General features: G+C 28.1%; 11 protein-coding genes across 11 annotated transcripts; 6 read left to right on the forward strand and 5 right to left on the reverse strand. All coding sequences in view use genetic code 12, as the record gives it.

Moving 5' to 3' along the window:
* Positions 1 to 159: 159 nt before the first annotated feature.
* On the reverse strand, positions 160 to 2472 carry KIP2 (Kip2p; the record flags this gene model as incomplete). The annotated part of the gene is made up of 1 exon (XM_051759785.1): positions 160 to 2472. One exon carries the CDS (start codon positions 2470 to 2472, stop codon positions 160 to 162), a length of 2313 nt encoding a protein of 770 aa, XP_051612432.1.
* Positions 2473 to 6200: 3728 nt separating this feature from the next.
* On the forward strand, positions 6201 to 7343 carry KGF55_004839 (CAP domain-containing protein; the record flags this gene model as incomplete). Its single annotated transcript, XM_051759786.1, has 1 exon — positions 6201 to 7343. One exon carries the CDS (start codon positions 6201 to 6203, stop codon positions 7341 to 7343), a length of 1143 nt encoding a protein of 380 aa, XP_051612433.1.
* A 362-nt stretch (positions 7344 to 7705) lies between these two features.
* On the forward strand, positions 7706 to 10516 carry PUT3 (Put3p; the record flags this gene model as incomplete). Its single annotated transcript, XM_051759787.1, has 1 exon — positions 7706 to 10516. The coding sequence occupies one exon, from the start codon at positions 7706 to 7708 to the stop codon at positions 10514 to 10516; it is 2811 nt and encodes a 936-aa protein (XP_051612434.1).
* Positions 10517 to 10880: 364 nt separating this feature from the next.
* Positions 10881 to 11831, reverse strand: KGF55_004841 (uncharacterized protein; the record flags this gene model as incomplete). Its single annotated transcript, XM_051759788.1, has 1 exon — positions 10881 to 11831. The coding sequence occupies one exon, from the start codon at positions 11829 to 11831 to the stop codon at positions 10881 to 10883; it is 951 nt and encodes a 316-aa protein (XP_051612435.1).
* Positions 11832 to 11946: 115 nt separating this feature from the next.
* MEF2 (Mef2p) lies at positions 11947 to 14322 on the reverse strand (the record flags this gene model as incomplete). Its single annotated transcript, XM_051759789.1, has 1 exon — positions 11947 to 14322. The coding sequence occupies one exon, from the start codon at positions 14320 to 14322 to the stop codon at positions 11947 to 11949; it is 2376 nt and encodes a 791-aa protein (XP_051612436.1).
* Positions 14323 to 15619: 1297 nt separating this feature from the next.
* Positions 15620 to 17236, forward strand: KGF55_004843 (uncharacterized protein; the record flags this gene model as incomplete). The annotated part of the gene is made up of 4 exons (XM_051759790.1): positions 15620 to 15807; positions 15879 to 15972; positions 16028 to 16842; positions 16897 to 17236. The coding sequence occupies 4 exons, from the start codon at positions 15620 to 15622 to the stop codon at positions 17234 to 17236; spliced, it is 1437 nt and encodes a 478-aa protein (XP_051612437.1).
* Positions 17237 to 18160: 924 nt separating this feature from the next.
* KGF55_004844 (uncharacterized protein) lies at positions 18161 to 19816 on the forward strand (the record flags this gene model as incomplete). Its single annotated transcript, XM_051759791.1, has 1 exon — positions 18161 to 19816. The coding sequence occupies one exon, from the start codon at positions 18161 to 18163 to the stop codon at positions 19814 to 19816; it is 1656 nt and encodes a 551-aa protein (XP_051612438.1).
* Positions 19817 to 19937: 121 nt separating this feature from the next.
* SUI2 (translation initiation factor eIF2 subunit alpha) lies at positions 19938 to 20846 on the reverse strand (the record flags this gene model as incomplete). The annotated part of the gene is made up of 1 exon (XM_051759792.1): positions 19938 to 20846. One exon carries the CDS (start codon positions 20844 to 20846, stop codon positions 19938 to 19940), a length of 909 nt encoding a protein of 302 aa, XP_051612439.1.
* Positions 20847 to 21408: 562 nt separating this feature from the next.
* On the forward strand, positions 21409 to 23973 carry KGF55_004846 (uncharacterized protein; the record flags this gene model as incomplete). Its single annotated transcript, XM_051759793.1, has 1 exon — positions 21409 to 23973. The coding sequence occupies one exon, from the start codon at positions 21409 to 21411 to the stop codon at positions 23971 to 23973; it is 2565 nt and encodes an 854-aa protein (XP_051612440.1).
* A 37-nt stretch (positions 23974 to 24010) lies between these two features.
* On the reverse strand, positions 24011 to 24851 carry KGF55_004847 (uncharacterized protein; the record flags this gene model as incomplete). Its single annotated transcript, XM_051759795.1, has 2 exons — positions 24011 to 24028; positions 24081 to 24851. The coding sequence occupies 2 exons, from the start codon at positions 24849 to 24851 to the stop codon at positions 24011 to 24013; spliced, it is 789 nt and encodes a 262-aa protein (XP_051612441.1).
* A 153-nt stretch (positions 24852 to 25004) lies between these two features.
* Positions 25005 to 27056, forward strand: MTO1 (tRNA modification protein; the record flags this gene model as incomplete). Its single annotated transcript, XM_051759796.1, has 1 exon — positions 25005 to 27056. The coding sequence occupies one exon, from the start codon at positions 25005 to 25007 to the stop codon at positions 27054 to 27056; it is 2052 nt and encodes a 683-aa protein (XP_051612442.1).
* Between the last annotated feature and the right edge of the window lie 2 nt (positions 27057 to 27058).

Raw genomic sequence — 27058 nt, forward strand, 5'->3', positions numbered from 1 at the left:
CAAAAAGATTCTTATATCTAAATTCATATTGTCACCCATTGAAAGATGGTACTTTACTAAGCCAAAAGAAGAAGTAAAAATTTCAAGATTACAATATTCAAAAAGTTAACGGTCCTTAAGGGGTATTGTTACAATTATATCTAAGTACTAATACAATCACTATAAACTTTGTAAAATATCAAAACTTGCTCTTGGTTTTTTGGGAGTTATAAGTAAATCTCTATTATTATCACTATTGGTGGTTAATTTGAAAATTTCAGGTTCATTTTCTTTATCATCATCTATTTCATCTGTACCTTTACTAAAATTTGAATCTCTTGATACTGTTGTAGAATATCGTTTATAATCTTGATCCATTAGACTATAATTACTTTTTGATAATAAATTTTGATTTTTGGGAGTTAAATCATTTTTATTTTTATTTGTATTTGAATCAATTAATTTTCTAAATTTTGTTGTTTTTGTAAATGATTTTATTATATGATCTTTATCTTGTATTTGATTTTTTAATTGTATAATTTCTTCTTCTTGTTCTTTCAAGACTTCCATTAATTCATCTTCAGATTGTGATTGAGATTGTTGATGGTGTTGTGGTAGTGATGAATTTTGTTGATAAACAATTTTCAATTGAGATTCTAAATTTTTTATATAATTTTTATATTCATTAATTTCATGATTTATTCTTTTATAAAATTCTTCAATATTTGTCATTATTAATTGAGTATTATTATCTAAATTACAACCTAATATATCATTAATCATATTATCTTTTATTATTATAGTTTCAGTATTTTGTAAATCTACAAGTTTATTTAAATGATTTAATTTTTCAATTAAAATTTTATTTTCTGATTTTAATTCTTGTTCTATTATATTTGAAGATAATGTATTTGATTCAAATTCATTAATACTACTATTATTCATAAAATTTGCAGATGATGATGATTTTAATATAAATATTTCTTTCTTTTGTTCTTCAATTGTTTGATTTAAATCTTGAATTAATTTTATAGCTTCTAAATCATTTGTTTCTATATTTTTAAAATTATTTTTTTCAACATTTATAACAATATTTTTAGCTCTTGCTGCAAATCTTAAAGTTTTATAAGTTTCTGAAACTGATTGATTTGAATTATAATTATTATTGTTATTTGAGTTTAAATTCGATCCCATATGAATCGTACATAAAATCAGTACTAAACTTTTACCACTTAGAGCAGGTTGTAATAATCTAGTTAATTTTGAATCTCTATAACTAATATGATTATCAACCATTCCATTATTTGTCATTGATGCTAATGAAGTTGTTGAAGAATTTGCCATTGAAGATGATGATAATCTATTTATAACATTACTTAATGCTAATAAAGATTTATTAATATATGAACCTTCTTTTCTCCTTTCTAAACTTGAAGAAGCTCTTTCAGAACCAGCTAAATCACATAATGATAAAGTTGATAATATTTCATTATTTGTTAAAGTATTTATAGTTTTTAATCTTATTTGTAAAATTGAATGAGATCTTGAAGACCTTGAATTAAAATCAGTTGCACTTGTTTTTCTATTTAAATCACCTTTTCTAATTAACGATAATATTTGATCTTTTGAAGTTATTAAGGGGGTATTCAAACCAACAACTTTTATACCAAATTCCGGATCATCTCGTATTTTTAAATCAGTCATAGGTAGATTATTATTATTGTTGGTACTACTGCTACTACTGAGCAAATCAATAATCTTCTCATTATATATTTCAAGATATGATAAATTAATTTGAAATTTTATTAAGTCACTTGATTCCTTATTAATTTTTGCAAATATTTCATTTATAGATAATTCAATAAATCCTAATTCATTTTCATCACCTTTCATACTATAAGTTTTACCTGATCCTGTCATACCATAAGCAAATACAGTACCATTATATCCTTCATTTAAAAATTTATCAATTATTGGTTTACAAGTTCTTTTATAAACTTGATAATTATTATTTAAATTTATATCATTTGCTGGAAATACTTTATCAAATATAAAATTCGTACCATCTAAAGTATTTGATATTATATTATTAAAAGGATCAATATTCCAATTTTGTTGTTGTTGTTGTGATTGGTTTTGTTGATAAGTTTGAGGATTTGGACGAATTGATACAGAAATTGTACCAGTATATGGTTCTTGACGATTTATATAATTATTACTTGAATTTATTGGTGTACCAGGTCTACTATTAGCTAAAGATGAACTCGGTCTTGAACGAGTTTGTTGTTGGTGATGTTGTTGTTGAATAGGTGATGATGAACGTATAATTGTTGGTCTTGAAGGAGGTCTAAAACTTGATCTCATTGTTGATGTATTAGTTGAATTAATATTATTATTTATAGTAGAATTAGCTCTAATTGGTGTTGATATATTTGATGAGGAATTAGTATTACTCAATGAAGACCTTGATCTCATTGATTGTTTATGAGACATTTTTGAATAGCTATTTCTGTAAATTATCAATTGCCTTCAATTGTACAGATGTGAAGGTAAAGAAATATAAAAAGATATGCCATATTTTGTAAGGTTTGTAAGTTTGTAGATCTAAAGATTCTATTGTTTATATTTAATCCTTTTATGGAAGTTTAATTGAAAATTGGTTAAACTGGTAGCATCGTAGATTTTGAAATCTTCAATTTTTATACAGAAAAAAGTTTTCATTAATCAACACAATTTTTATTCTTTTCCTGAAATTATCAAAAATTATGCTTTGATACGGTTAGGATTTGACACTTTCTTATTTTATCATTATTTGATGTCCGAAGGAGACTGGCATGATGTTCATACCAACTGTATTGATAGAGCCAACAAACTTTAATCATATCAACAACATTGAATCATTATCTTAAGGTTCAATAATTTGGTTTTTATAATCCCGATCATGCCACAGTGTTTCATTGATCCAGCTTCTCCATTCTCAGATTGGAATAACCTCATGGCAGATCAATATAAGTATCAAATAAAAGAATTTGAGTAAATAGGTGAATAGTTTGTCAGAAACTGCAGAGCCAGGCATGTTTCGAGATTTTGATGATTCATTTGTATGTAATGGCTGCTACTCATGAAGCTTTGGTCAGGTTTGAAGAAAATCAAATCATCAGTACACGAATTGTTCCTGGAACTGTTCTTTTTGACAGTATGTTCACCCGTTTGCTCAAAGAAAAAAGAAAATAAGGTTGCAATGGTATTAGAATGTTTATTTTGATGAAGTTTGTCATTCTGTTTTCACAAGAAGTTTTCTTCATCATTGAAAGTTTGTTATACACATGGAAGATGGAACAAAAAATTTGTTTGTATTTATATCGTCACTTACAATGTCAGCATAATTAGAGGTTCCAACAATGTCAAAACTAGACTACTTATTTAATAAATAATTAGATTTTGAAAAAAAAAAAAGTCGTAACATCATAACATCACAAATATTTAAAATGAAGTTTGTGTTATTGAAGATACAGATTCAACTTCTGGGGTATTTAGGGAGCTCATCAACATCAATCATATTATTAATCTCGAATCCTTAATAATTCAAATTTTATAATACCTATTTTACACTGTGTGGAATTATTTTTATTAATTCAAATAACAAGCTGTTTATGAAACTAAGCATATGGATCAGGAAACCTCAATTGCCAATGTGTTCGAAAATTTCAAACTGATAAACACTCACCATAAAACGCTAAACAGGTAAATCCTTAGAAAATTAGCAAAAGCAACTTATGCGAAAAATATGTACTGGTCTTCATAATGAATTAGCTTAATTAGATTACCAGTGATACGTAAATCAAAAGACTTCGACTTAAACCTATTTTCGTCTGTTGAATTGTGTCTTAACGTTTTGATTTTATCCATAAATTGAATTGCAAACCTCAACTCAAGTTACTGATAAAATAAAAGAGTTTAAAATAAGGCTGGAAAGGACGGAGATAGTTTTAAATTGAAGTTTAGTTGATTGAGTGTCTCACCTATAATTAGTGTCAGAATTTGTACTAAAATCAAATAGGTTCACAACTACTGTTCACAACATCAAAAGAACAACACTTGTCAATGCTCCGAATAGATATAAGCTTTGGTAATAGAGTTTGAAAGTTGGAGATTTTATTTAGATTAACGATAGAAACAGGAATTTAAAATGAAAATTTGAGTTTTGAAGAAACATTCCAAACTCAGAGGAAGAAGATCTGCATTCTTCTTTCAAAAAATCACATACTAATCACCGGAAGAATACAAGGAGTTTTTGAAAAAAGAAAAAAGCATACAAAATATATATAGTCTATACATGAAATGGTATATTATAGCATCTAAAACTTTTCTGATTTTTCTAACTACCTTATGGGACGGCACAGAAATATCTGACAATTCTGGTCACTCTCTACAAGGTATGTACATTGACGAGTTAGAACTAAATCTCCAGTCTCTTTGCCTAATAATACTTTTAAGTTCCATAAACTATTTCAATTCAACTTTGTAACGAAAAATTATGAAACTGATCTCTAACTTTGTGTAAGTTTTTATTTTTATTATTTTCTCTAGTATCGTCAAATTAATTAACCCATTCCCAATTACACATTCAGTATGAGTTGAAATCTAACTTACTTAAAAATACTAGTATTAAACCGGAAGAATATGCTTATAAAGATTCATTCTCTCGGTCGAGTCATTTGCGTTGGTTAGAAGTCTGCAAAACTTTACATAGAAAATTAATATTTGAAACATTTCGTAACAAATTCTCGTCAAAAATGGAAAATGAATTAACTACCATTCTGTATTGATTCACATAAAATCAGTTGATTAAAGATAGCATATTATTATGAAGTAATAGTTACCCCCTTTCTCATAACTCATTGATACTCTTGGTTACAGCATTTTTGATGGGTTTTATGGAATTTATAATAAATTATAATATTTCGTGTAAATTAAACGATTTTTAACATGATAACGGAGGGTTACTTTGTACATTAAAAAAAATGGTACAATTTTAATTCACATTTGAAACAATTAAATGAAGAGATCTAGATTTTGTTTAGCTATCATTCTTCAGTTATAATATTCTTTAGGGGTACTCATCTGCTAATTTCTAGCTCTAAACCTATACTTATCTGTAAAGAGGGGGAATGGCTAGAACCTGACTTACTTCTGCATTTTTACCTAGCCCAAGGCATTTTTTTCATATATTCGTGTTTTGAACTTGAAAAATGTACATGATGGAATGTTTCATAATAACATCTTTCTCATAAAATTGAACAAGAATGGTAAGAGGACAAACAAATTAGTCGGTTCAATGAGATGATTGAGAATGTTCCAACTATTTCACCAAATAAAATTGAAAATTTGAGGATAATAAATAACAATAACCAATTAAAAATTGACACTATGCGACATGTGTAACTTTAAAATTAAGAAATTAAATAAAATCAACGCAATGTTAGATCTTCTTTTTTAATTTGTTGATCATTTTATGCTAATTACGTTCTATAATAAAAATTTTTTACTTTTTACTTTTTCGTATTACGTTGAATAACGATTGAAAAAGTCAATTTGAACCAAGAAAGAACCAGAGCAAGCTAATGCTTAATTAGATATAAATCTTATTTCTATAATTACTTGCAATCCAGCAAAGAATTTGAGTTTATGTTTTTGGTTTTAGTTGGTTATTGTAAGATTCTTGTTAATTGTTTACTTTTTAACTTTATTTGTTTTATTTAGTTTTTGTAATTTAATTCTCCCCCTTTCTTAATACTTTTTTGAAACAATAAAATAAGTAATGATACGTAAAAATCATGGAAAATGTTAATAACAATATCGTACCTTTTTTTTCTTATTATTATTGTTTATTAGTTTAGCTAATTAGTTAGTTAGTAATTTTTAATTCGTTGCGTCATTAAAACTATAGAAAATAATTATATAAATAATCATTCAATTCTTCTATTTTATTTTTTATATTTTATTTTAAATCTTTTATTATTATCACTATAAAAAGTTTCAACTAACTTCACACACTCCCTTACCAACAACAGTCTATACTTTTCATATTCCAACTATCGTCATTCCTTACTTTCATTCATTTTTACACTTGTTCATAAAAAAAGTTTTTACTTTCATTCATTCATTCATTCATTCATTACTAAATAAAAATTTAAATTACGCGTTTCAGAATTCCTAAGATGAAATTTTCAATTGCAACCATCGCTACCATTTTGTCTTGTTTAAGTTCAACATTAGCTGCAACAAATTATGTTTATGTTACTCAAACTAAACAAGTAACTAAATTTCAAACTTTAACTATTGGAGGAGAAGAAACTGTTGCTCCTGTTACAACTGAAGCAGTTGAACAACCAGCAGAAGAAGAACCAACTCCTTCACAATCAACTTGGGTATTTTCAACTAATATTTTAAATCAAGATATTGTTTTTACAAGTTTAATTGATACCAATAATATTGAAGATATTGCTGTTAATTTATATAATGAACATATTATAATTCAAAGTGGTGATTCATTAACTACTCAAACTTTATTAGTTCAAGCTAATCCAACTACTTTATTAACTTCAACTGTTGGTGACTCCAGTGCTGCTGCATCATCTATTTCTGCTATTGAACCACCAATTGCATCATCTGTTGCAACAACTTTAATTTCTTCTTTTGTTTCACAACCAGAAGAAAGTCCAGAATCAACTTCAATTGATGCTGTTGCTGCGAACGAGCAAGTCTCCACTGCAACTCCTTCAACAACACAAATTAAAACATCAGGTTCTTCATCTCAAGTACCACCAAAACCTACTTCAACTAAACAATCACCACCATCACCAGCAACTTCATCAACTCAAGTTCCAGCAACAACTTCATCATCATCATCATCTCCAGATTTTGGTAATGTTCAAGATGCACAATTTTCAAAAGAAATATTAGATGCTCATAATTCAAAAAGATCATTACATGGAGTATCATCTTTACAATGGGATCAAAAACTTTATAATTTTGCTCAAGATTATGCAAATAAATATTCTTGTAACAGTGGATTAGTTCATTCAGGTGGTCCATATGGTGAAAATTTAGCAGTTGGTTATAAAGATGCTTCAAGTACTGTTGATGCATGGTATGATGAAATTAAATTATATAATTTTAATAATCCTGGTTTTTCAAGTTCAACTGGTCATTTTACCGCTTTAGTTTGGAAATCTACTTCAAAATTAGGTTGTGCTAAAAAATCTTGTGGTTCTGGTATTTATGTTATTTGTTCTTATGATGATGCAGTTCCAAACATGATTGGTCAATTTCCTCAAAATGTTTTACCATTAGTTAAATAATGTACTCAGTAGTTTCAAAGTGAAATACTGGTTAAGTTTGTCCTTCGCATAAAAATAAAATCAAAATAAAGTACAGTCGTAGTAGTAGTTTTTATATAGTTACCATATGTTTAGATTGAATTTTCAGTGATTGTTTTTCATATTTTCTTACATTTCTTCATTGGTGTAACTCTTTTGCAACTATTGATTGAAGTCAGTCTGCGTTATTGCGCGTTTTATCAACCCCTCTTTCGGTGTTTTAGTTTGAGTGTTTTGTGTAACATAAACATTATCGTAAAAAAATTTACAGTGGATTTATCAATTGAAGTGGAGTTTTTAATCCTATCAGTCACTAATAGCAGTTATCCTGGAACAAAAGGATAATGGATGACAGCATTAACGACAATGGCTTTACCAACAATCAACTAAACAACATTAAAACTGAACAACAACCACCACCACCACCAAATGTACCCCATCATTTAACTCAAACATTAAATGAATCATCTTCAAATAACAATAAAAAATCTACAACAACTACAACAACAACAAATCGACCTAAAAGATCAACTTTAGCTTGTATAAGATGTAGAACTCGTCATATACGATGTCCAGGAGGTGATCCATGTAAAAAATGTCAATTAGCAAAAACTAAATGTGAATATATTGAAGCAGATAAAAAAATTGTTATATCAATGAAATATTTATCAAGATTACATGATGATATAGCAAGATTGAAAAAAGAAAATGCAAGTTTAAGAAATAATATCAAGGAAATTGAAAATAATAACAACCAGAATTCAAACGATTCATCAATATCATCATCATTTAAACAAAATCATCCTTTTTCACCTTTAAATCAAATTCATGCAACTGCTCCACCTAATTCATCATCATCAGCAAACAGTAATAACAATACTGGTAACAACCAAACTGGGGTTGAAGTTATAAATCCTTCATTAGATAAATATGGTAGATTAATTCAATCAAGAACTGGAGAAAAAGTTTATGTTGGATCATCATCAATGACATTATTTGGTTTAGAGATTCAAAATATGATACCTCCAAATTCTTCAATCAATTTATTATCTCAAAGATCAAATTCAACGGATAGTAACAACAATAATAATAAGAACAAATCAAATCATTCAAGTCCAGCAAATTCACCAAATGATATACGACATAATGAACCAAAAGAAAACAAGATATTAGAAAAAGAAGGAAATGCTTATAAAATTACATTAACTAAAACAAATACAAGACCAGGATTGTCAATGAATTTTTCATTACCTTCATATTCTTATGCTATGTTATTAGTTGATACATTTATAAATTATAATGATGGATGTTTTTATTTTTTTAATGAAGGATTGATTAAACAATTTTTGTCAAATTTATATAGTGGAAAAACTGAAGAAAATAAAAAAATTTTAAGAAGAAATAATACCACCACCAATCAAGATAAAAAGAATATTGAAGATGAAACTATATTGGAAACTATTTGGTTTTGTAAAATTCTTTTAATTTTTGCAATAGGTGAAATGTATTTAGGTACAGAATCAAATACTCATGCGAAAAGACAAAAATTAGAAAATATGAAAAGATCAAAAAATAAATTATTAAAAGAAAAACATACATTACCAGGTTCAGGATTTTTTTATCAATCTTCGGAAATTTTTACAGGATTATTTGCTTCAGGAGCAATAGATAATATAACAAAAGATGGAGGAATTGAAGTTATGTTATTATATGCTTTTTATTTACAAGTTGCTGATTGTACTATAGCATCATATTTTTATTTTGGTTTAGCCTTAAGAGCTTCCTTAATCTTGGGGTGGCATGTTGATGCAGAAAAAGAAAATTTAAATAGATTTGAATTAGAACATAGAAGAAGAATTTGGTGGACTGTTTATATGTATGAAAGAATGTTATCATCAAAAGCTGGATTACCTTTAAGTTTTGCTGATGATTCTGTTTCAACTGATTTACCAATGGATTTTAAAATTGAGCTTACAAATTATCCAAAAAATGAAAATGATGTAAGAAATTTTTATATTTTCCCACCTGCTGATTATATAAATAATTGTGTTACAATTACTCAAATTAATGCTGTAATATTATCTTCATTATATACAAAACAACCAAGTTATAATATTTTACCAATTGTTTCAGATTTAGTTCAAAGATTAATCTTGTGGAAGAACTCATTACCAAATTATCTTAATGTTGATTATTCAATTGATGAACCAAAAGTTTCAAGATTAATTGTAAATTTAATGACTGAATATTTTCAAGGTATAAATTTAGCTGTAAGACCTTTATTATTTCATTTTGCTTCAAAAAAATTTAAAGAATTAAATCTGAACACAAGTGAAGAAAATGAAAATAAATATATTGATTTAACAAAATATTCAAAAAATATTTTAAGTTTATTAAATTCTTCATTTCAAGCATCAATAAATACAATAAAATCTATTTGGTCATTAGTACCAGATAATATGGTTGCCCTTTTTGGTTGGATGGATAGAGAATATCTTTTCACATCTGCATTAACTTTAATTTTATTTAATTCATCATTTGGTGTTCATGATGCAACAAAATTACATTTAGATCATGCTTTAATTTTATTTACCAAGATGAAAAGATTAGGTAATTATCCTGCTGCTTTAAGAAGAGCTCAATTATTGAAATTAATTAAAGTTTTAGATTTTAATGGTGTGATGATTGATTTGTTAAAAAAACATGATGAAGAATATATTGATGTGGGTTTGTCACAAGAACAAGGTAATGATCATAATCATCAACATCATGATAATCAACAACAACAGGAAGCACCACCACAACACGATCAACATCAAGATCAGCACCATCTAACTAACGAAAATCAAGATCAAACTCACCAACAACAAAATCCATTAACAATAATAGATTTACAAAATACAGAATTTTATAACAATCCAGATTTAACAAATATAGAAGGTTTAACATTTTTAGATGAAGAAACAAAATTATGGAATGAAATTTCAAATGAAGCAGGTTGGTTAAATTTTTATAATAATAATGAATCTCAAATTGATGATGAGAAACAACAATTTTTTTTTAATAATATTGATCATACTACAAATTTGAATTCTAGTTCATCTAATGGTTACTCTGATATTTTAAATAATGATTTAGGTTATAATTTAGATTAAATTAGAAATGAATTGTATTATTAATACCGTAAAGATTTTATTAATATTATTACATTAAGATATCTATCTATTATTACTCTAATCAGACAAATTATTATTCTTGAAACATATATGTTGTTTGTATTCTTAATTCAAGATTCAGTTTTTTCAAGATTCAGTTTTTTGAAGCTGGTGTCAATACAACATTATGCTACCTAAAAGACCAAAAAATAATTATATTCATCCAAAATTTGACCCTTTTCGACACGTACAATTGATATGAAGGATCAAATTCTTTATCATCTCAAGTAACAAGGAGAATTGGAAAATGATTCAAAATCCGAAAACACTAATTAATGACATATCGAGCTTCTTCTTCTTAATGTTAAAACATTCCACCAAAATCATTAGTATTTAAAGGTGTATTTCTTTCATTTGCTTGTTGTAAAATTTGTTGAGGTGATAAAGTTGTAATTGGATTAAAATTATTATTATTATTTCCATTTCCACCAGTATTTCCACTAGAATTATTACCATTATTATTTCCAAATCCATTATTCTGAAAATCATTCATTGGAGTTTGTGACGAATTGAATGTTGAGTCATTACCAGTAAGCATTAAATCATCAAGTGGTTGTGTTGAAGGTTGTGGTAAATGCAGAGATTGTGGTTGAGAAGGTGGTTGAGATGGAGGTTGAGATGATGGTTGAGATTGGAGATGTTGATGTTGGGGTTGTAGATTTTGTTGTTGAGGATGCTGTTGTTGTAGATTTTGTTGTGGTTGCTGCTGTTGTTGTTGTGATGGTGGTCTCTGTTGTTGTTGTTGTTGTTGTTGTTGCTGATTATGATGCTGAGGTTGTTGTTGCTGCTGCATAGGTTGCATTGGCTGCTGCTGCTGCTGCTGTTGTTGTTGTTGCTGAAACATCTGTTGTTGTTGTTGCCTTTTCATTTCTTCCATTCTCATTTTTAAATGTTGCATAGCATCACCATATAATTCTTGTAATTTTCCATATAATGGATTTAATTCAGGCATATCAGGAGGAGCAACAACAATTGTAGGATATATAGCTTTGATTAAAGGTTGATTTCCATGATATTTCTCATTCAAATAATGTAAAGTAGCTAAATTACATTGTAATCTTTTCAAAGCGTTTGTATAAGATTGAGTTACATTAAATCTATTTTCATTTGACATTTGTTGCATAAATTGTGGATTACTTAACATATTATTATACATCCCACTACATTTTTTAATTAAATGAGTGTTTATTAATAATAAACATGTAACTCTATCTTTATCTAGTGATAATGGTGCTCTATCTATATAATCTTGCATTAGATATGGATTTGTATTTGGTTAATTGTTTGTTTGTGTTTCAAGATATTTTTTTTCAAATCTCTATTTACAAATTTATTTATTTTGTGCTAGTTCTATATACAGTAAAAATTTATTATGTAGATTTAGTTATTGAATCAATTCTTGTTCCAACAACTCGTTTCATTCCTATAAAATTCATATCAAATGTTGCTCTACCTTGAGTTAAAGCTCTTAATTTAGATAAATAACCTATCATTTCTTTTAATGGTGTTTCAGCTATAATAATTTTTTTATTTGAAAGATCTCTTTTTTTAGTTGATGATAAAGTATAATCAGGTGGTAAATAAATTTTTTCAGATTCTTCAATTGACCAATTAGCAATTTCAATATTTTGATTAGATTCATCTTCAACTGATATTATTACTGCATGACATCTTTGAGTTAAATCATGTGATACTTCACCTAAATCTGCTGAATTAACATGAACTTTTGTTTCCATAATTGGTTCAAATATAGCAAAATTAGAATCATTTTTTAATTGTTGAATAGATGTTCTACCTGCTTGCATTAATGTTGGAATCAAATCTTCAGATTTATCTACAGCAGCATCCCATTTATCAATTTGAATTAGAGTTGAATTTATAGTTAAACCTAAATTTGGACCACCCATTTGAAGTGAAGTTAAACAACCATTAATTATAGCTTCTTTTAAATCTTCTATTGATTTAGGACATTTCCATCGTCTTTCCGATAAACATTCTTTTACAAATTCAGAAGCAGCAGAATCTGATAATATTATAACATTATTTTCATCTTCATAAATATGTGCACCATCAACATTTTCATATTCACGACAATTTTCAACGTGACTAACAGTAATTTCTAAACCTTCATTAACAATTTTAGTTGGTGGTTTTATAAATGATTCTTTAAAAGCTACAGCAACTTCTCTTAAATTTGCTTTTGCTTTCATATCATTTATTAATCTATCTCGAACAATATCTAAATGTAATTCTCCCATACCACTTAAAACAGTTTGTCCCATTTCTTCATCAACATGTACTTTTAAAGAAGGATCTTCACGAATTAAAATATCTAAACATTTTTTCATATGTGCTTCATCACCAGCAGTATGTGGTTCAATTGATGATGTAAATAAAGGTGGTGGTATATCAATAGGCATAAGTTTTAAACTTGATTCTAATGCACCTATTGATTTTTTATTCGTTGCAACTATAGTATCACCGGTACGAAATTCTGTATCATAACCAGGTATAACAGCAATATTTCCTGCTCCTACATTTTTAACTTCTTCTGGTGAATCACCATGCATAATTAATAATTTTCTGATTAATAATTTTTTACCAGTTCTTGTATTTACAATATTAGATGAAGCTGATAATTTACCACTATAAACTCTAACAAAAGCCATTGGTCCTCGAGTTGCGTGAGTCATAACTTTGAATGTGAGACCTATGGTAAGATTATGATCATTGTTGAATATTAATCCTTTTGAATCCATTTTTTTGGCTATTTGTTTATTCTTACTTTTAATCTCTGGTATTGAAGATTGTAAAGGAGAAGGTAAATATTTCACAATTCCATCCATTAACGGTTGAACTCCAATATTTCTAAAAGATGATCCACAAAATACAGGAGTTATAAAATTATCAATTGTAGCTTTTCTTATAACTTGATCTAATAGTTCTGAATCAATTTTCTTATAATCTTCAGTTTCTAAAAACGCATCAATAATTGATTCATCATATTCTCCTAATGTTTCAACCATTGATTCTCTAGCTTTTGAAAACATTTCAAATTGATCTGGAGTTAATGATTCAACTTCAATACTTTTCCCATCACTATCATCTTTCCATTTTAATAATTTTCCATGAATTATATCAATTACTCCTTTAAATTCAATCTCTTGATCATTAGAAATTTCAAAATATGGTAAATTACATAAAACAACTCTTGTTTCTAATTTAGTTATAACTTCTTTAACGGTTCTACTAAATCCAGCTCCTGGTCTATCCATTTTATTTACATATATTATTCTTGGTAAATTTAAATTACTTGATTGTTTCCATACTTTTTCAGTTTGGGCTTCAACTCCAGCAACTGCATCTAATATAGTTATTGCACCATCTAAAACTCTTAATGATCTTATAACTTCAAATGTAAAATCAGCATGTCCTGGTGTATCAATTATATTAATTTTATTTTCATTCCATGGAATTGTTATAGCTGCCAGTTGAATTGTTATTCCTCTTTCTTTTTCTGATGGCAAATAATCTGTAATAGTATCTCCTTCATCAACATTTCCTATTCTTTTTGATCTACCACTATAATATATCATACGTTCTGTAGTTGTAGTTTTACCTGCATCTATATGTGCTATTATTCCAATATTTCTGGTCTTAGGTAGAGCAATATCATTCACCGTTGAGTAATAACATCTTCGAAAAAGGGATGGTGTAATGAAGGTTCGAGGTCGTAGTAAGATCATTCAAGTGCTACTTATGAAGTTTTCAAGTTTTTGAAAATTTCTTATCTTATTTTTGCGCAGCAGATATGAAAAAATTGGTCAGGTTGTACCTATCTCTGGTCGCCCATCAAGACAACTTTTGGCTCTAAACTCATTCAAGCCTCGGTCGAGTTGGAGCAAAGCTGTACGAGACTGTTTATTTTGGCATGACATTTTTTGGATAATTGAGCTGCTGGTCTAGTGGTATGATCCGTCCTTGGGGTTGTAAAATGCCAAAGTTTTGACTAAACGACGTCTGGGCGAGGTCCCGGGTTCGATTCCCGGGTAGCTCCTACCAGTATGATTTAATACTATCTTTTTTTTCGTAATTATTCATTTACCACCTAAGAAAACTAGAGCTGTACTTTTTTATCGGGTATTGATGAGCGCGATCTTATTCTGGGGTTATTATTTTAGAAACATTTTCCGAAAAATTGATGTAGGACATAAAGTACTAACAACAACCACGGAGTTTTCGACTTGAAATCATCACTACATTCCGATAAATGGGGTAAGTAAACTGTTATAGGTTAGGCGTTTTTGTTGCGGGATTTGTCATCACTGTTCCTTAAATTGTAGTATAATTGAATACTCATAACCTCGTTCTTGTGAGAAGCATCATGCACTGATATTACTAATCCACTACAAAACATGTAAAAGATCTTCAACAACGTTTTGCTATAAAGTCGTTTAAAGTAAAGCCTATTTGTAAATCTAGTTCAAAAATGGATTTGTCACGGTAATCCACCTTTGATAAACTGTTCGTACCTTTTGGTGTTTTAAACTTTTCATCCCACAAAAAAAAATTCCTTTTTTCATTTCTCGTAACGAGATCACCGAATTACCGAAAAATAAAAACTTACACAAAAAAGGATTTGTCATTAAACGCAAACATTTTGCTTACAAAAATTTGTTAAGCCGTATTCTTCTTGAGACAAGCCAATCCAAAGAGGACCACACTTAATTCAAAGACTGTAGATCAAACAAACCATAAAAAGGAATATAAGTGTAACATAGTTCGGGGTTTAACTCATTTAGTTGTTCAATCAGATTTCAAATCTTGTTCGTAAAGTTACTAAAAGTGGTTTCAAAATTAATGTGTCATATTATTTCCGTTATTTTTAAATTGATTTTAAAAAATTTTAAATAGAAAATATATGAAATATTAAAGGATTTAGAAGATTTACCAAATTTATTTAATGAAACTCATATGATAGAATTTTGAAAAGAGTTTTAAATTTTTTATGAATAATCAAAGTCTAATATTTAAATCAAAAATATGTCTGAACCACATTCTTCAAATGAATCAAGTTCCACAGTCACACAACATTCTCAAGAACTTGAAAAAGATATAGAAGCAGTTTATCCACCACCAAAAGAAGCAATTAATGAAAATGATCCAGACATTGATGGAGGTTATGCATGGGTAATTTTAGCAGCTGGTGTTATGTTCAATTTTTGTACATGGTATGTGTTTTAAAATTACATTATTTCAAAAAAGTCAACAAGTTTGGAGTATTAACAAATTTTTATTTTAGGGGTATGAATTCTGGATTTGCTATTTATTTTGCTCATTATATTGAAAATGATACATTTGAAGGAGCCACTAAAATTGATTATGCTTACATTGGGGTATGTAAATGAAATAAATACAAAAACAAATTTAAAATACTAACTCACTTATTAGGGTATTGCATTTGGAGTTGGTTTATTTTTTAGTCCGTTAGTTATATATATGAGAGGTATAGTTGGATATTTACCAATTTTAATATTGGGTAATATTTTACAATTTACTTCATTAATGTTAGCAAGTTGGTCAAAAAAATTATGGCAATTATATTTAACTCAAGGTTTAATGCAATCATTTGGTTTAGCATTTTTAAGTTTAATTGCAACTCCAATAATTGGAGAATGGTTTAAAAAAAAAAGAGTATTTGCAAATGGAGCAGCTGCTGCTGGTAGTGGATTAGGTGGGATTGTTTTTAATTTAGGTATGCAAAAAGTTGTTGAAACAAGAGATGTTCATTGGGCACTAAGAGCTCAAGCCATTATAGGATTTGGTATTACTTGGATTGCAATTTTATTAGTACGTTCAAAAGCATCAACTCATAAATTAGAATTTAATTTATTTGAATTTTCAGTTTTTAAATTTGCTGGAGTTTATTATATTATTTGTTTTGTTTTATGTTGTATATTTGGTTATGTTATATTATTATATACTTTAGCTAATTGGGTACAAACTTTAGGTTATAGTTCATATCAAGCATCAATTGTAAGTGCTATGGTTCAAGTTGGTAGTTTATTTGGTCGTCCTTGTGTTGGTTTATTATCAGATAAATTTGGTGGAGCAACAGTTGCTAGTATTGCTTATATTGTTGCAGGAATATTTTGTTTAGCTATGTGGATTCCAGCAAGAAATTATGCAACTGCTGTAATATTTGCTTTAATTGAAGGAGCTTTAATGGGATCTGTATATGCTGTTATTGCTCCAGTAATTGCAAGGTATGTGATAAATTAAGAGGGTTTTATAAGGAATTTTACTAACTTACCAATTAGAACTTTTGGACTTGCTAAAATGAATGTGGTCTTTGCTCAGGTTTGGGTCTTGATGGGTACAGCAGGTATTTTTTCACCAGTTATTGGTGCAAAATTAGTCAAGGGAAGTGCTGCATCAATTGATCCAACAGCTTATCAAAATTGTGCAATATTTGCAGGAATTATGTATTTAGCAGCTGGTGGATTTTTATTATTACTTCGAGGTTATTTAAAAGCAAGAGATCATATTTTTGAAAAAGATGGACTTACGGATTCTGATTATCAAGATTATACACTGGTAAGAGTTCCTGTAATTGATGTTTTTACGAATATTTTTGCAAAAAGTAAAGAAAAAGCTTAGACGATTTTTTTAAAATCTAGATTTTGTATAATAATGTAAATAGAGTTTAGTAGAAGCAAGTCTTTTGCACAAATAAAATAATTTTTAGAAACAAATTTCTCTGATAAGTAATCGTTTCTTATACACACTAGTCAAGATCGCAAAAAACATAATGATTGATCGTCATGCAGCACGGTGTTATTTATAAAAATTTATCAATGGTTAAATTACATTTTTCGTTATTCAAACAACATTGTTTCACATTCTTGAAAATCTGGTAGCTCATTATTCACGTAATTTTTCATTAATTAAAGTCAGCCTCGCGTAAGACGTGACAAGAATAGACGATTTGATTCATTGAAAAGAACTGAGTGTTGGCTATGTTCATATTAAAGAGTCTTACAATTGGGAATATTTGGACGATTTGCTCAAATTTTGGCTGAGAGTGAGAGTAAGAGAAAGTACAAAAATATTTTCAGTGTTAAAAAAACTAAGATTAGACCCTTGAAATTGACAAGAGCTTGCAGCAGATGTCATGAAAATTACACTCTTTTTGAAAATAAATTTCAAACCAGCTAATTCTTTACGCTCACTATTCTGCTTTTGGACAGTAGTGTGTTATTTTGATTGCCTGCAACAAGATTCTACTTCTTAAATTCTATATTTTTCAATGCCACGAGGCAATTGTGAAAAGAATGTTTAATTGGTTGAGCTTTCTTTCTATTATTAAGTACAATCTAATGCATTATCTTATTAAATACCATAGATTAGATAACACGATCTCCTTAATATTTGAAATAAAAACAAACGTGTGTATAAATTTAACTTTAAATCAAAATATTTATTTATATAAATAAATATAATTTTGTGCTAAAAAATTATCTATAACATAAACACAACTTTTTTTTCTCTTTTACAACCAAATTAATCAAAACATTTGCAACCATGATTAATGATGAAACAGAACAATGTTCAAGGTTGGTTTTAATAAATGGTAATCCAAAATATTATCATACAATAATTTTATTAAAAGAAATTAAAGAATTTAAAAATAATGAATTAGAAATAATTGAAATTGAAAATGTTAATGCTTCATCATCTCCACCAAAAAGAGCAGATTATATTCACATATGTGTTGAATATCAAGAAAATTCATGGGATCCATTAGATAAATTTGTTAGCTTCTTAAAAAAAAATAAAACAATAGTTGATGATGCAAAAGAAATTGGAGTTTATATTCATTTTCAACCTGGTAAAAGTTGGAAAGAATATAGTCCCAAGGATTTAAGAGAATATAAATCATTTTTAAAATATATTAAAGATTCTTGTGGTGATAAAGTTACTCAATTTGCTATAATTGATAAATATGATATGGAAACTGTTTATATGATGGAAGATGAAGATAAAGAAGATGAATTAAAAGAAGAAATTCAATCAGATATTATATATTGGAATAATTTAAGAACTTTAGATTATTGTGAAAGTAGTATTCGTAAATTTCCAGATATTAAATTACCTGATACTTTAGAATTTTTAAATATTGGTGGTGGATATGCATTAGATTCATTAAGAGGATTTAAAATGCCACCAAAATTAAAAGTTTTAAGAGCAGGTCATGGAGCAATAGCATTTTTAGAAAATGTAATTTTTCCAGATACTTTAGAAGAATTAGATCTTACTGAAAATAAATTATATTTTTTAGATGGTATAAAATTCCCACCAAATTTAAAACATTTAGATGTTTCTCAAAATAGAATAGAAGATTTAAAATTTGCAAATTTTCCAAACCTGTTAGAAACTTTAAGTTTGGGTTTTAATCCAATTGAAACTATGAAAGGTGCTAAATTCCCACCAAATTTAAAACAATTAGAAATTTCAAATACTCCAAATGAGTCAATGGCAGGTGTTAAATTTCCAGAAAGTTTAGAAATTTTAAATTTACAAACTGCAATGTCAGGATCAAAAGGTTTAAAATTACCAACAAAAGTTAAAACTTTAATATTATCAGAAAATGAAATTACAAGTATTGGTCCTTTAAAAATTCCACCAACAGTTGAAATATTATATTTAAATGGTAATAAAATTAAAACTTTAAATAAAATTACTTTCCCACCAAATTTAAAAGAACTTCGTATTGGTGATAATCTTTTAACAACTTTAAAAAATGTAAATTTCCCACCCACATTAGAAATTCTTGATATTGATAATAATCCAGATTCATATGCAGTAAATGAAAAACAAATTATAACATTAAAAGATGTTATATTACCACCAAATTTAAAAGTTTTTAAATTAGGTTATCATGGGTTACGAGTATTAGAAAATTATGAATTTCCTTCGACTTTAAAAACTTTAAGTTTAGCTTATAATGAATTAAAATATATTAGAAATATAAAATTTCCAAATTTAACATTATTAGATCTTAGTGGTAATGAAGAATTAATTACATTAGATGGTATTGATATTCCGGAAAGTGTTACTGAATTTAGAGTTTCACCTGATTTATTACCAAATTTACCTGCAAAAGTTACAGAAAGAGCAAATAATAATAATTTAACTATTAAACAATCTGCTCCAAAACCCGAGTTATTGTTTATGTGATTTTGATTTTGATTTTTGATTCTTTTCTATTTATATAAGTATAAATATAAATAAAGTTGTTTATGTGATTTTGATTTTAATTCCTTTCTATTTATTAAAACTATATATACATGCTTTTTCTCTAATCTTCATCTTCATCCTCATCTTCATCATCTTCATTTTCATCTTTTTTATTACTTTCCAACATACGTTCTAATTCAGCATCTTCAGTAGCAGTAACAGCTTTTGGAGCCATATTAATTTTACATATACCACCATTTTTTTCTATACTATTTATAATTTTTTCAATTGATTTTTCTAATAATTGAATACCTTGATTTTTATCTAATGATTGAACTGATAAAAAATATAATGGAGCAGCAACTAATTTTGCTTTTACTTGCATTTGTTCAGTTGATACTGATTCTGCTTCTTTTAAAGCTAATTTTATTGCATCTATTCCTTCATAACCAAAACATGAAACTTCAACATCTGCTCTTATATTTATTGCTTGAGGAGTTAATCTTCTTGAAATATATAATTTTAATTCTTCTAATATTGCATCATTTGGTGGTGTTAAACCTTCAAATATATTTGAATCTGTTATTGATAATTTAAATGCATCATAAGCATGACCATATTTTCTACTTAATGGCCATCCAATAGTTTCATATAATTTTTCCAATGAAATATTAAATTTTTCAGCACAATGTCTTAATATTGAATGAACTGCTTTACTTTTATTATATCTTTCATCACATTTTACAATATCTTCAGCTGATACTCTTCTTTTTGATAAATCAATATATCCCTTTTCCTTATCAACTCTTAATACTACTGCTACTTCATTTTTCCCAACTCTAATTAATTTTTGAATTGATCTAATTCTTCTTCTTGATAATTCTGATAATAATACCATACCTTCTATATTATCATATTCTAATAATTTAACATATGCTCCCATTTCTGCTATTTCTTGAACATTTACCATAACAACTTCATCCACTTCGGGATATTTGTTTTCGTAGAACCTACAATTAGTGGAACTCATTTTTATGTGGGTTAGTTTGTAGGTAAGATTATAGTTTGATTTGATTTGATTTAGTTTTGACTCAATAAAGTTGTGTTTGATATTTGAAATTTTTTATTTTTTTTTCATCTTAAAATTTTGTATGCATTACACGTCAAAGGTTTAATACAAGAAGAATTAGAAACAACTGTTTAAATTGAACTTTAGAGATATGGGCATATTGAAAGACTATCACTTAATTTGGTATAGATCGAGATGTTGAATCAAATCGATTTTCGACAGGTGTTTTTTTAAAAAAATTGTCACAATTGTACGGATTGTATCCACTGTATTTGGAGAAAGCGTTGTTAAAACGTCACTAACTAGAACGGGTCAAGTAGATCTCTCACGACGGAAAGTTGAAACATTTTTACAACGAAAGCCCATTAAATCTCTTAGTTATTGTCCTTTTCTTTATGCATGAATAGCTCATTTTGATTTCGACCACCAAAATTGTTTTCTAGTTCTATTTGATCTCGTAAATTTCTTGAAAATATATATTTACATATTAAAATTCATAAACTTCAAATCAGTTTTATCATTTATGACAGAAGTCTCAACACCTACCAATGAATTCCCAAATACTGAAAGCGTTGATGAACTATTCACAAAGTTAAGCATACCAGAACTACAACAGAAATCAACAAAATACAAGTCAATTATAAATAATACCAAGAATGAATTACATGATTTAGTTAGTAATAAATACAGAGATCTTATCAAAATTGCAGAAGACATAAGTGTTGTTCAACAACAGACTTCACAAATTGATGGAAATTTGCAAGAATTATCTTACAAACCGTCTGCTTTTGTTTCACCGTATAATGATAAATCTCAAAAATTCAACAATTATTTAATCAATAATCAAGCCTTAAAAATTCAACAAAATACTAGATCAATAGTCGTTAAAAATATTTTACAGAAGAGATTAAACAAATTAAATAGTAAAATAAGTCATCATGGACCAAGTCCTTTATTGCATACTTCACATTTTATTTCATTCGTTCAAGAATTATATACTATTAATACTGTGTTTCAAGATGTATTGGAAAAAGACAAATCTGTTCTACTACAGTTACAACTGGTCAAAAACAATTTATTAGAATATTTCAAATTTGAAATGAAGGTATATAAAGTAAGTGAATCAATATTGAGTTCAAGTGATAAATTTCGTTCAAGTCAAAGATTGAGCGAAGAAGATTTAATAAAGTCAGACTCGAATCAAGACGATGACATTTTTGAAGATGAAGAAAATGACTCAGATGAAGACGAAAATAAGAATCTGAAATTTGATATGATCAGTAGCTCGAAGTTAAACCTGGCTGATCAAAATACACTGCCTTTATGCAACTATTTAGTATGTTATACGATACTAGAAAATGAGATTGGCAATAGTAGTAAAATCAGGGAAGACTTTTTGAAATTCAGAATCGCTTATATTAGTCATTTAATCACTACACTAAAACCGAAAAATAATATCAATTTTTATACATTGTTCAAATATTTGGAAAATACTTGTAGATATGTCAAATCTTATTTCGAGGAGAATGGTGATTATTTCAGATTAATTAATAACATTAACAAACCATGGAGTGTCACTTCGATGGTAGGATTTAAGGATTGGTTAGAGGATACTATACTTGAATTCGAGGTCAAGGAAACAGAAACAACCGAATCCAATAGCTTGCAACAAAACATTATATCCTTTTTACGGGACTCATCATTGGTATCTTGGACAAGTAACGAAAAAATTATTTCATTTGAGGAAGTATTAAAATTTGTTAATAACTTTTATGAGTATTTTATTAGTCTTAAAAAATTAGAAGAAAATATGGAATTCTCTGGGGTAAATTCAAACTTAATTGAAATAATATCAAATACAAACTTACTTGGAGAACTTACTGAAACATTAATATCAACCATAAGAATATTTTGTCAACAGCATATATCAACTTTAAATGATGTGAATGGGATTTATGGATCTTTAAAACAATTATTATCAAATCCAATTTCATCAAAAACCAATAAATTTGGATTTGATCTTGAATTTGTAAATTTAATGGATTATAATGTTGATGATTATATTTCAAATGTTTCAAATCAAACAAGCTTAAATTTTTCAACTAAAGTAACACAAGATTTGCATGATTGGATACATCATTTTAATAAAATACGTCAATTGACAAATTTGGAACAAGAAGTGCTGTACTCGATTACTTCACAAGAGCCTCAATCTACTGATCTTCCTCGTCTTTACCAGACCCTTAAAAACGATGAGGTCATATGGGGAGAATTTTCATCCAATACTTTAAAGTCTGGTTTTGAAGAACTTTACAAAGAAATTATAACACTATTTGAGAAAGAAGTATTGCAATTATGTGATTCAATTGAAAAATTGAGTAACGATCAAGATAAAGTTGACAAACTATTCTTCTTATTAGGATTAATACATGATCTTGACACAGGTATAGATTCAAACACAATTGATTACAGTAAAATTACAAAAAGGATGAATGGTGTTATAACGAAAATTTATGAAAAAATTATTAAACTTATTTTTGACTCAGAAATAAACGAAGCAATAGACCAAAATGTACAAGAAATATTGAAGTTAGAAGGAAACGAAATACCAACAACGCCAAGTCTTCGTTTTGCTCTGACGTTATATGAACTTGCTCAAAATTTATTAACTCGCTCATCCACTATTGAGGCTCGAAATATAAACACATTCATTAAAGATCCTACTCTGAATTTATTTATTGAAATAAAAAATAACTGGATAAAAAGTTTAGCTGAAAAGTATTTCGAAACTGTTATTGACAAAATTGAAGAGGCTAGAAGTTCGGTCACTGAAGAAACAGAGTCACAAGGGTATAAAATCACTAAAACTCAAGGCTTAAAAATATTAGCAAATCAAATATTTATATTACAATTTAATCATACTTCCATTGAAAAATTGAATTTCAAAACTCAAATTCTGAAGCTAGCAGAATTTTGTGAGTCTGCTATTGACGAAAATTCATTAAAAGTTACCATCAGCGAAGTTTCATCATACTTCAAATCCAAAAAAAATATTTATTTACCATTACTGTTAAATATTGAAAATTAATATAAATAAATTTTTGATCCATCTTTAGTTAAATCTTTTAGTACTTCAACTGTTTCTTTAATATCCCATATATTTTGTTTCTTTTGATCTAAATATGAATTATCAACAATGATTATTTTAATTTCATTTTTGGATAAACTTGAATCTTCATTATTTAAAATTTTTTGTAATCTACCTGGTGTACAACATAGTATTCTTGATCTAGTAGTTTTCAATAATTTTAAATCTTGATCCACCTTATTTTTATTTATTAATTTTAATGAACTTCCATTTAAATCTTTTGTAGCCCTATGAATATCACAAGCTCTTATTGCAGACATTGAAACTATTGCAATGTATTTTCTATCTTCTTCATGTTCATCTTTAATTTCACTCTCTTTCTTACCTTCTTTCTTCTTATTCTTTTTATTCTTCTTATTTTCTTTCTTATTCTCCTTACCAGGTAACATATTTTTAAATCTTTGAATTATATAATCACTTAAATTATCTAGCGTTCTAGGTTTTTTATACTCAGAAGTTGACCTTATATTATCTTTTGAAAAATATAACTCACTTAGTTCTAAAGTTGATAAATTTGAATTTTTTCGACTAATTTTTGAATTTATGAAATCAGTAATCACTTCTGTATTTGATTCGGTTGATATATTTTTCTTTTGCTCTGTATCTAGTTCCATTTTCATCTTCTTTTTCTCTTTAAAATTGGATTGACCTTCGGATCTCTTTCTCTTTTTTGAAACCGTTACCTCATCGTCAGGTTGTTGTTGTTCTGCTTGCTCATTGGTATTATTTGGTTGTTCAACACTTTCATCTTCAGATAATTGAACATCGTATTCTAATCCATCATCTAAATCATCTGCTTCTGCTGTAGGTGGTGCCATTCTTGAATAATTGATGAAATTTAAATTTAGTGGTTATATGAAAGAGATGAGAATTTATCAATCAATACTGACACAAAAAAACATCAATATCTTTGATCTGTACAACCAACAGTACAATCAAGTTAGAATGATATAACAACTCCTACTCAGACTATGTTTCCATTAAGAATATCACGTAATGAAATAAGGTCAAAGTTATGTCATCAAAGACGATCAATAACTATCAACAGTGATCTACGAAATAAACTAAATGAATCAAAATTACATCCTGTGGTTATAATTGGAGGTGGACATGCAGGTTGCGAAGCTGCTACAGGTTCTGCGAGATCTGGAACCGCTACGACGTTGATAACACCCGAAATAAGTAAAATAGGTACAGCATCTTGTAATCCATCTATGGGTGGTGTAGGAAAGGGAACTTTATTAAGAGAAGTTGACGCATTAGATGGTGTAAGTTCAAGAATTACAGATAAAGCAGGAATACATTTCAGGATACTTAATGCATCAAAAGGTCCTGCAGTGCATGGTCCAAGAGCTCAAATTGATAGGAAAATATATCTTAAAGAGATGCAAAATGAAATATGTAATTATAAAAATTTATCAATCATAGAGGCACAAGTCAAAGATATCATAATTGAGCCAACTCATTCTGAGGATCATAATGGAAGAAAATACGGTAAAGTTAAAGGCTTAGTTCTTGAAGATGGAAGAATACTACGATGTGAAAAAATAGTTGTCACTACTGGTACATTTTTAGGTGGAGAAATACATATTGGGTTAAAAGCATTTCCATCAGGTAGAATGGGTGAGAAAGCTACTTTTGGCTTATCGGAGACATTTAAAGAAGCTGGTTTCAGACTAGGACGATTAAAAACAGGAACTCCAGCTAGATTATCAGCTAAAACAATTGATTTCTCAAATATGATCGAACAACCATCGGATTTCCCACCACAACCAATGTCTTATGTGAATGACAAAGTAGACTTAGAAGATCAATTAGTGAAATGTTATCAAACACAAACTACTCCTGAATTTCATTCAATGATTGCAGCAAATTTGGATAAATCTATACATATACGAGAGACAGTTAAAGGTCCAAGATATTGTCCAAGTATAGAATCAAAAGTGATAAAATTTCCACAAAAGCAATTTCATACAGTTTGGTTGGAACCTGAAGGTCTTGATACTGATTTGATTTATCCAAATGGAATTTCATGTACTATGCCCGAAGAAATACAAGAAAAATTAGTCAAATTAATGCCAGGTTGTGAGAATGTAAAAATGGTTCAACCAGGTTATGGAGTTGAATATGATTATGTTGATCCAAGAGAATTGAAAAATACTTTGGAGACAAAACTCGTCGATGGGTTATATTTAGCAGGTCAAATTAATGGAACCACTGGTTATGAAGAAGCTGCATCTCAGGGTTGTATAGCAGGTATTAACGCTGGTCTTTCATATTTGAAGAAACCATTGTTGGAATTAAGAAGATCCGATGGTTATATTGGTGTTTTGATCGATGATCTCATCACCAAGGGAGTGGAAGAACCATATAGAATGTTTACATCAAGGTCTGAATTTAGGGTGTCTATTAGATCAGATAACGCGGATATTAGACTTACTAAATTGGGTTATGATTTGGGAGTAGTTGGTGAAAAGAGATATAAACACTTTGAAAATGAGTATAATCAATTTATAAACATCAAGAATCATTTGAAAAGTTTGAAGTTGTCTGGGAAAACATGGTCCCCTGTTTTATCAGGAGCTACTACTGATTTGAAATCATCAACTCATGTTGACGGTTGGAAACTTTTATCGTACAAAGGAGTTTCAATAAATAATTTGTTACCACATATTGACAAATTTGTTGACGGAGTCCCTGAGTTTTATCAAAATTTAACAAGAAGATTGAAAAATCGTATAGACGTTGAAAGTGATTATGAGCCATTCATGTTTAAAGAGAAAAGTCATTTAAATGCATATGAAGCAGACGAAAATTTATTACTACCTACAAATTTCAATTATACTAATGAAGGTAATTTGAAGATCTCATATGAAGCTTGTTCAATTTTAAATACTATTCAACCTCAAACAATAGGTCAAGCTCGTAGAATACAAGGTATAACTCCGACAACTATCTTTGAGCTTTTAAAATTGATTAAAACCCATAGACACTTGACATCAGCCAACATACAATCAGGTTAGAG

Source organism: Candida pseudojiufengensis, assembly GCF_024610245.1.
Source record: "Candida pseudojiufengensis strain CBS 10847 chromosome Unknown scaffold11, whole genome shotgun sequence".
NCBI lineage: Eukaryota > Fungi > Ascomycota > Pichiomycetes > Serinales > Debaryomycetaceae > Lodderomyces > Lodderomyces pseudojiufengensis.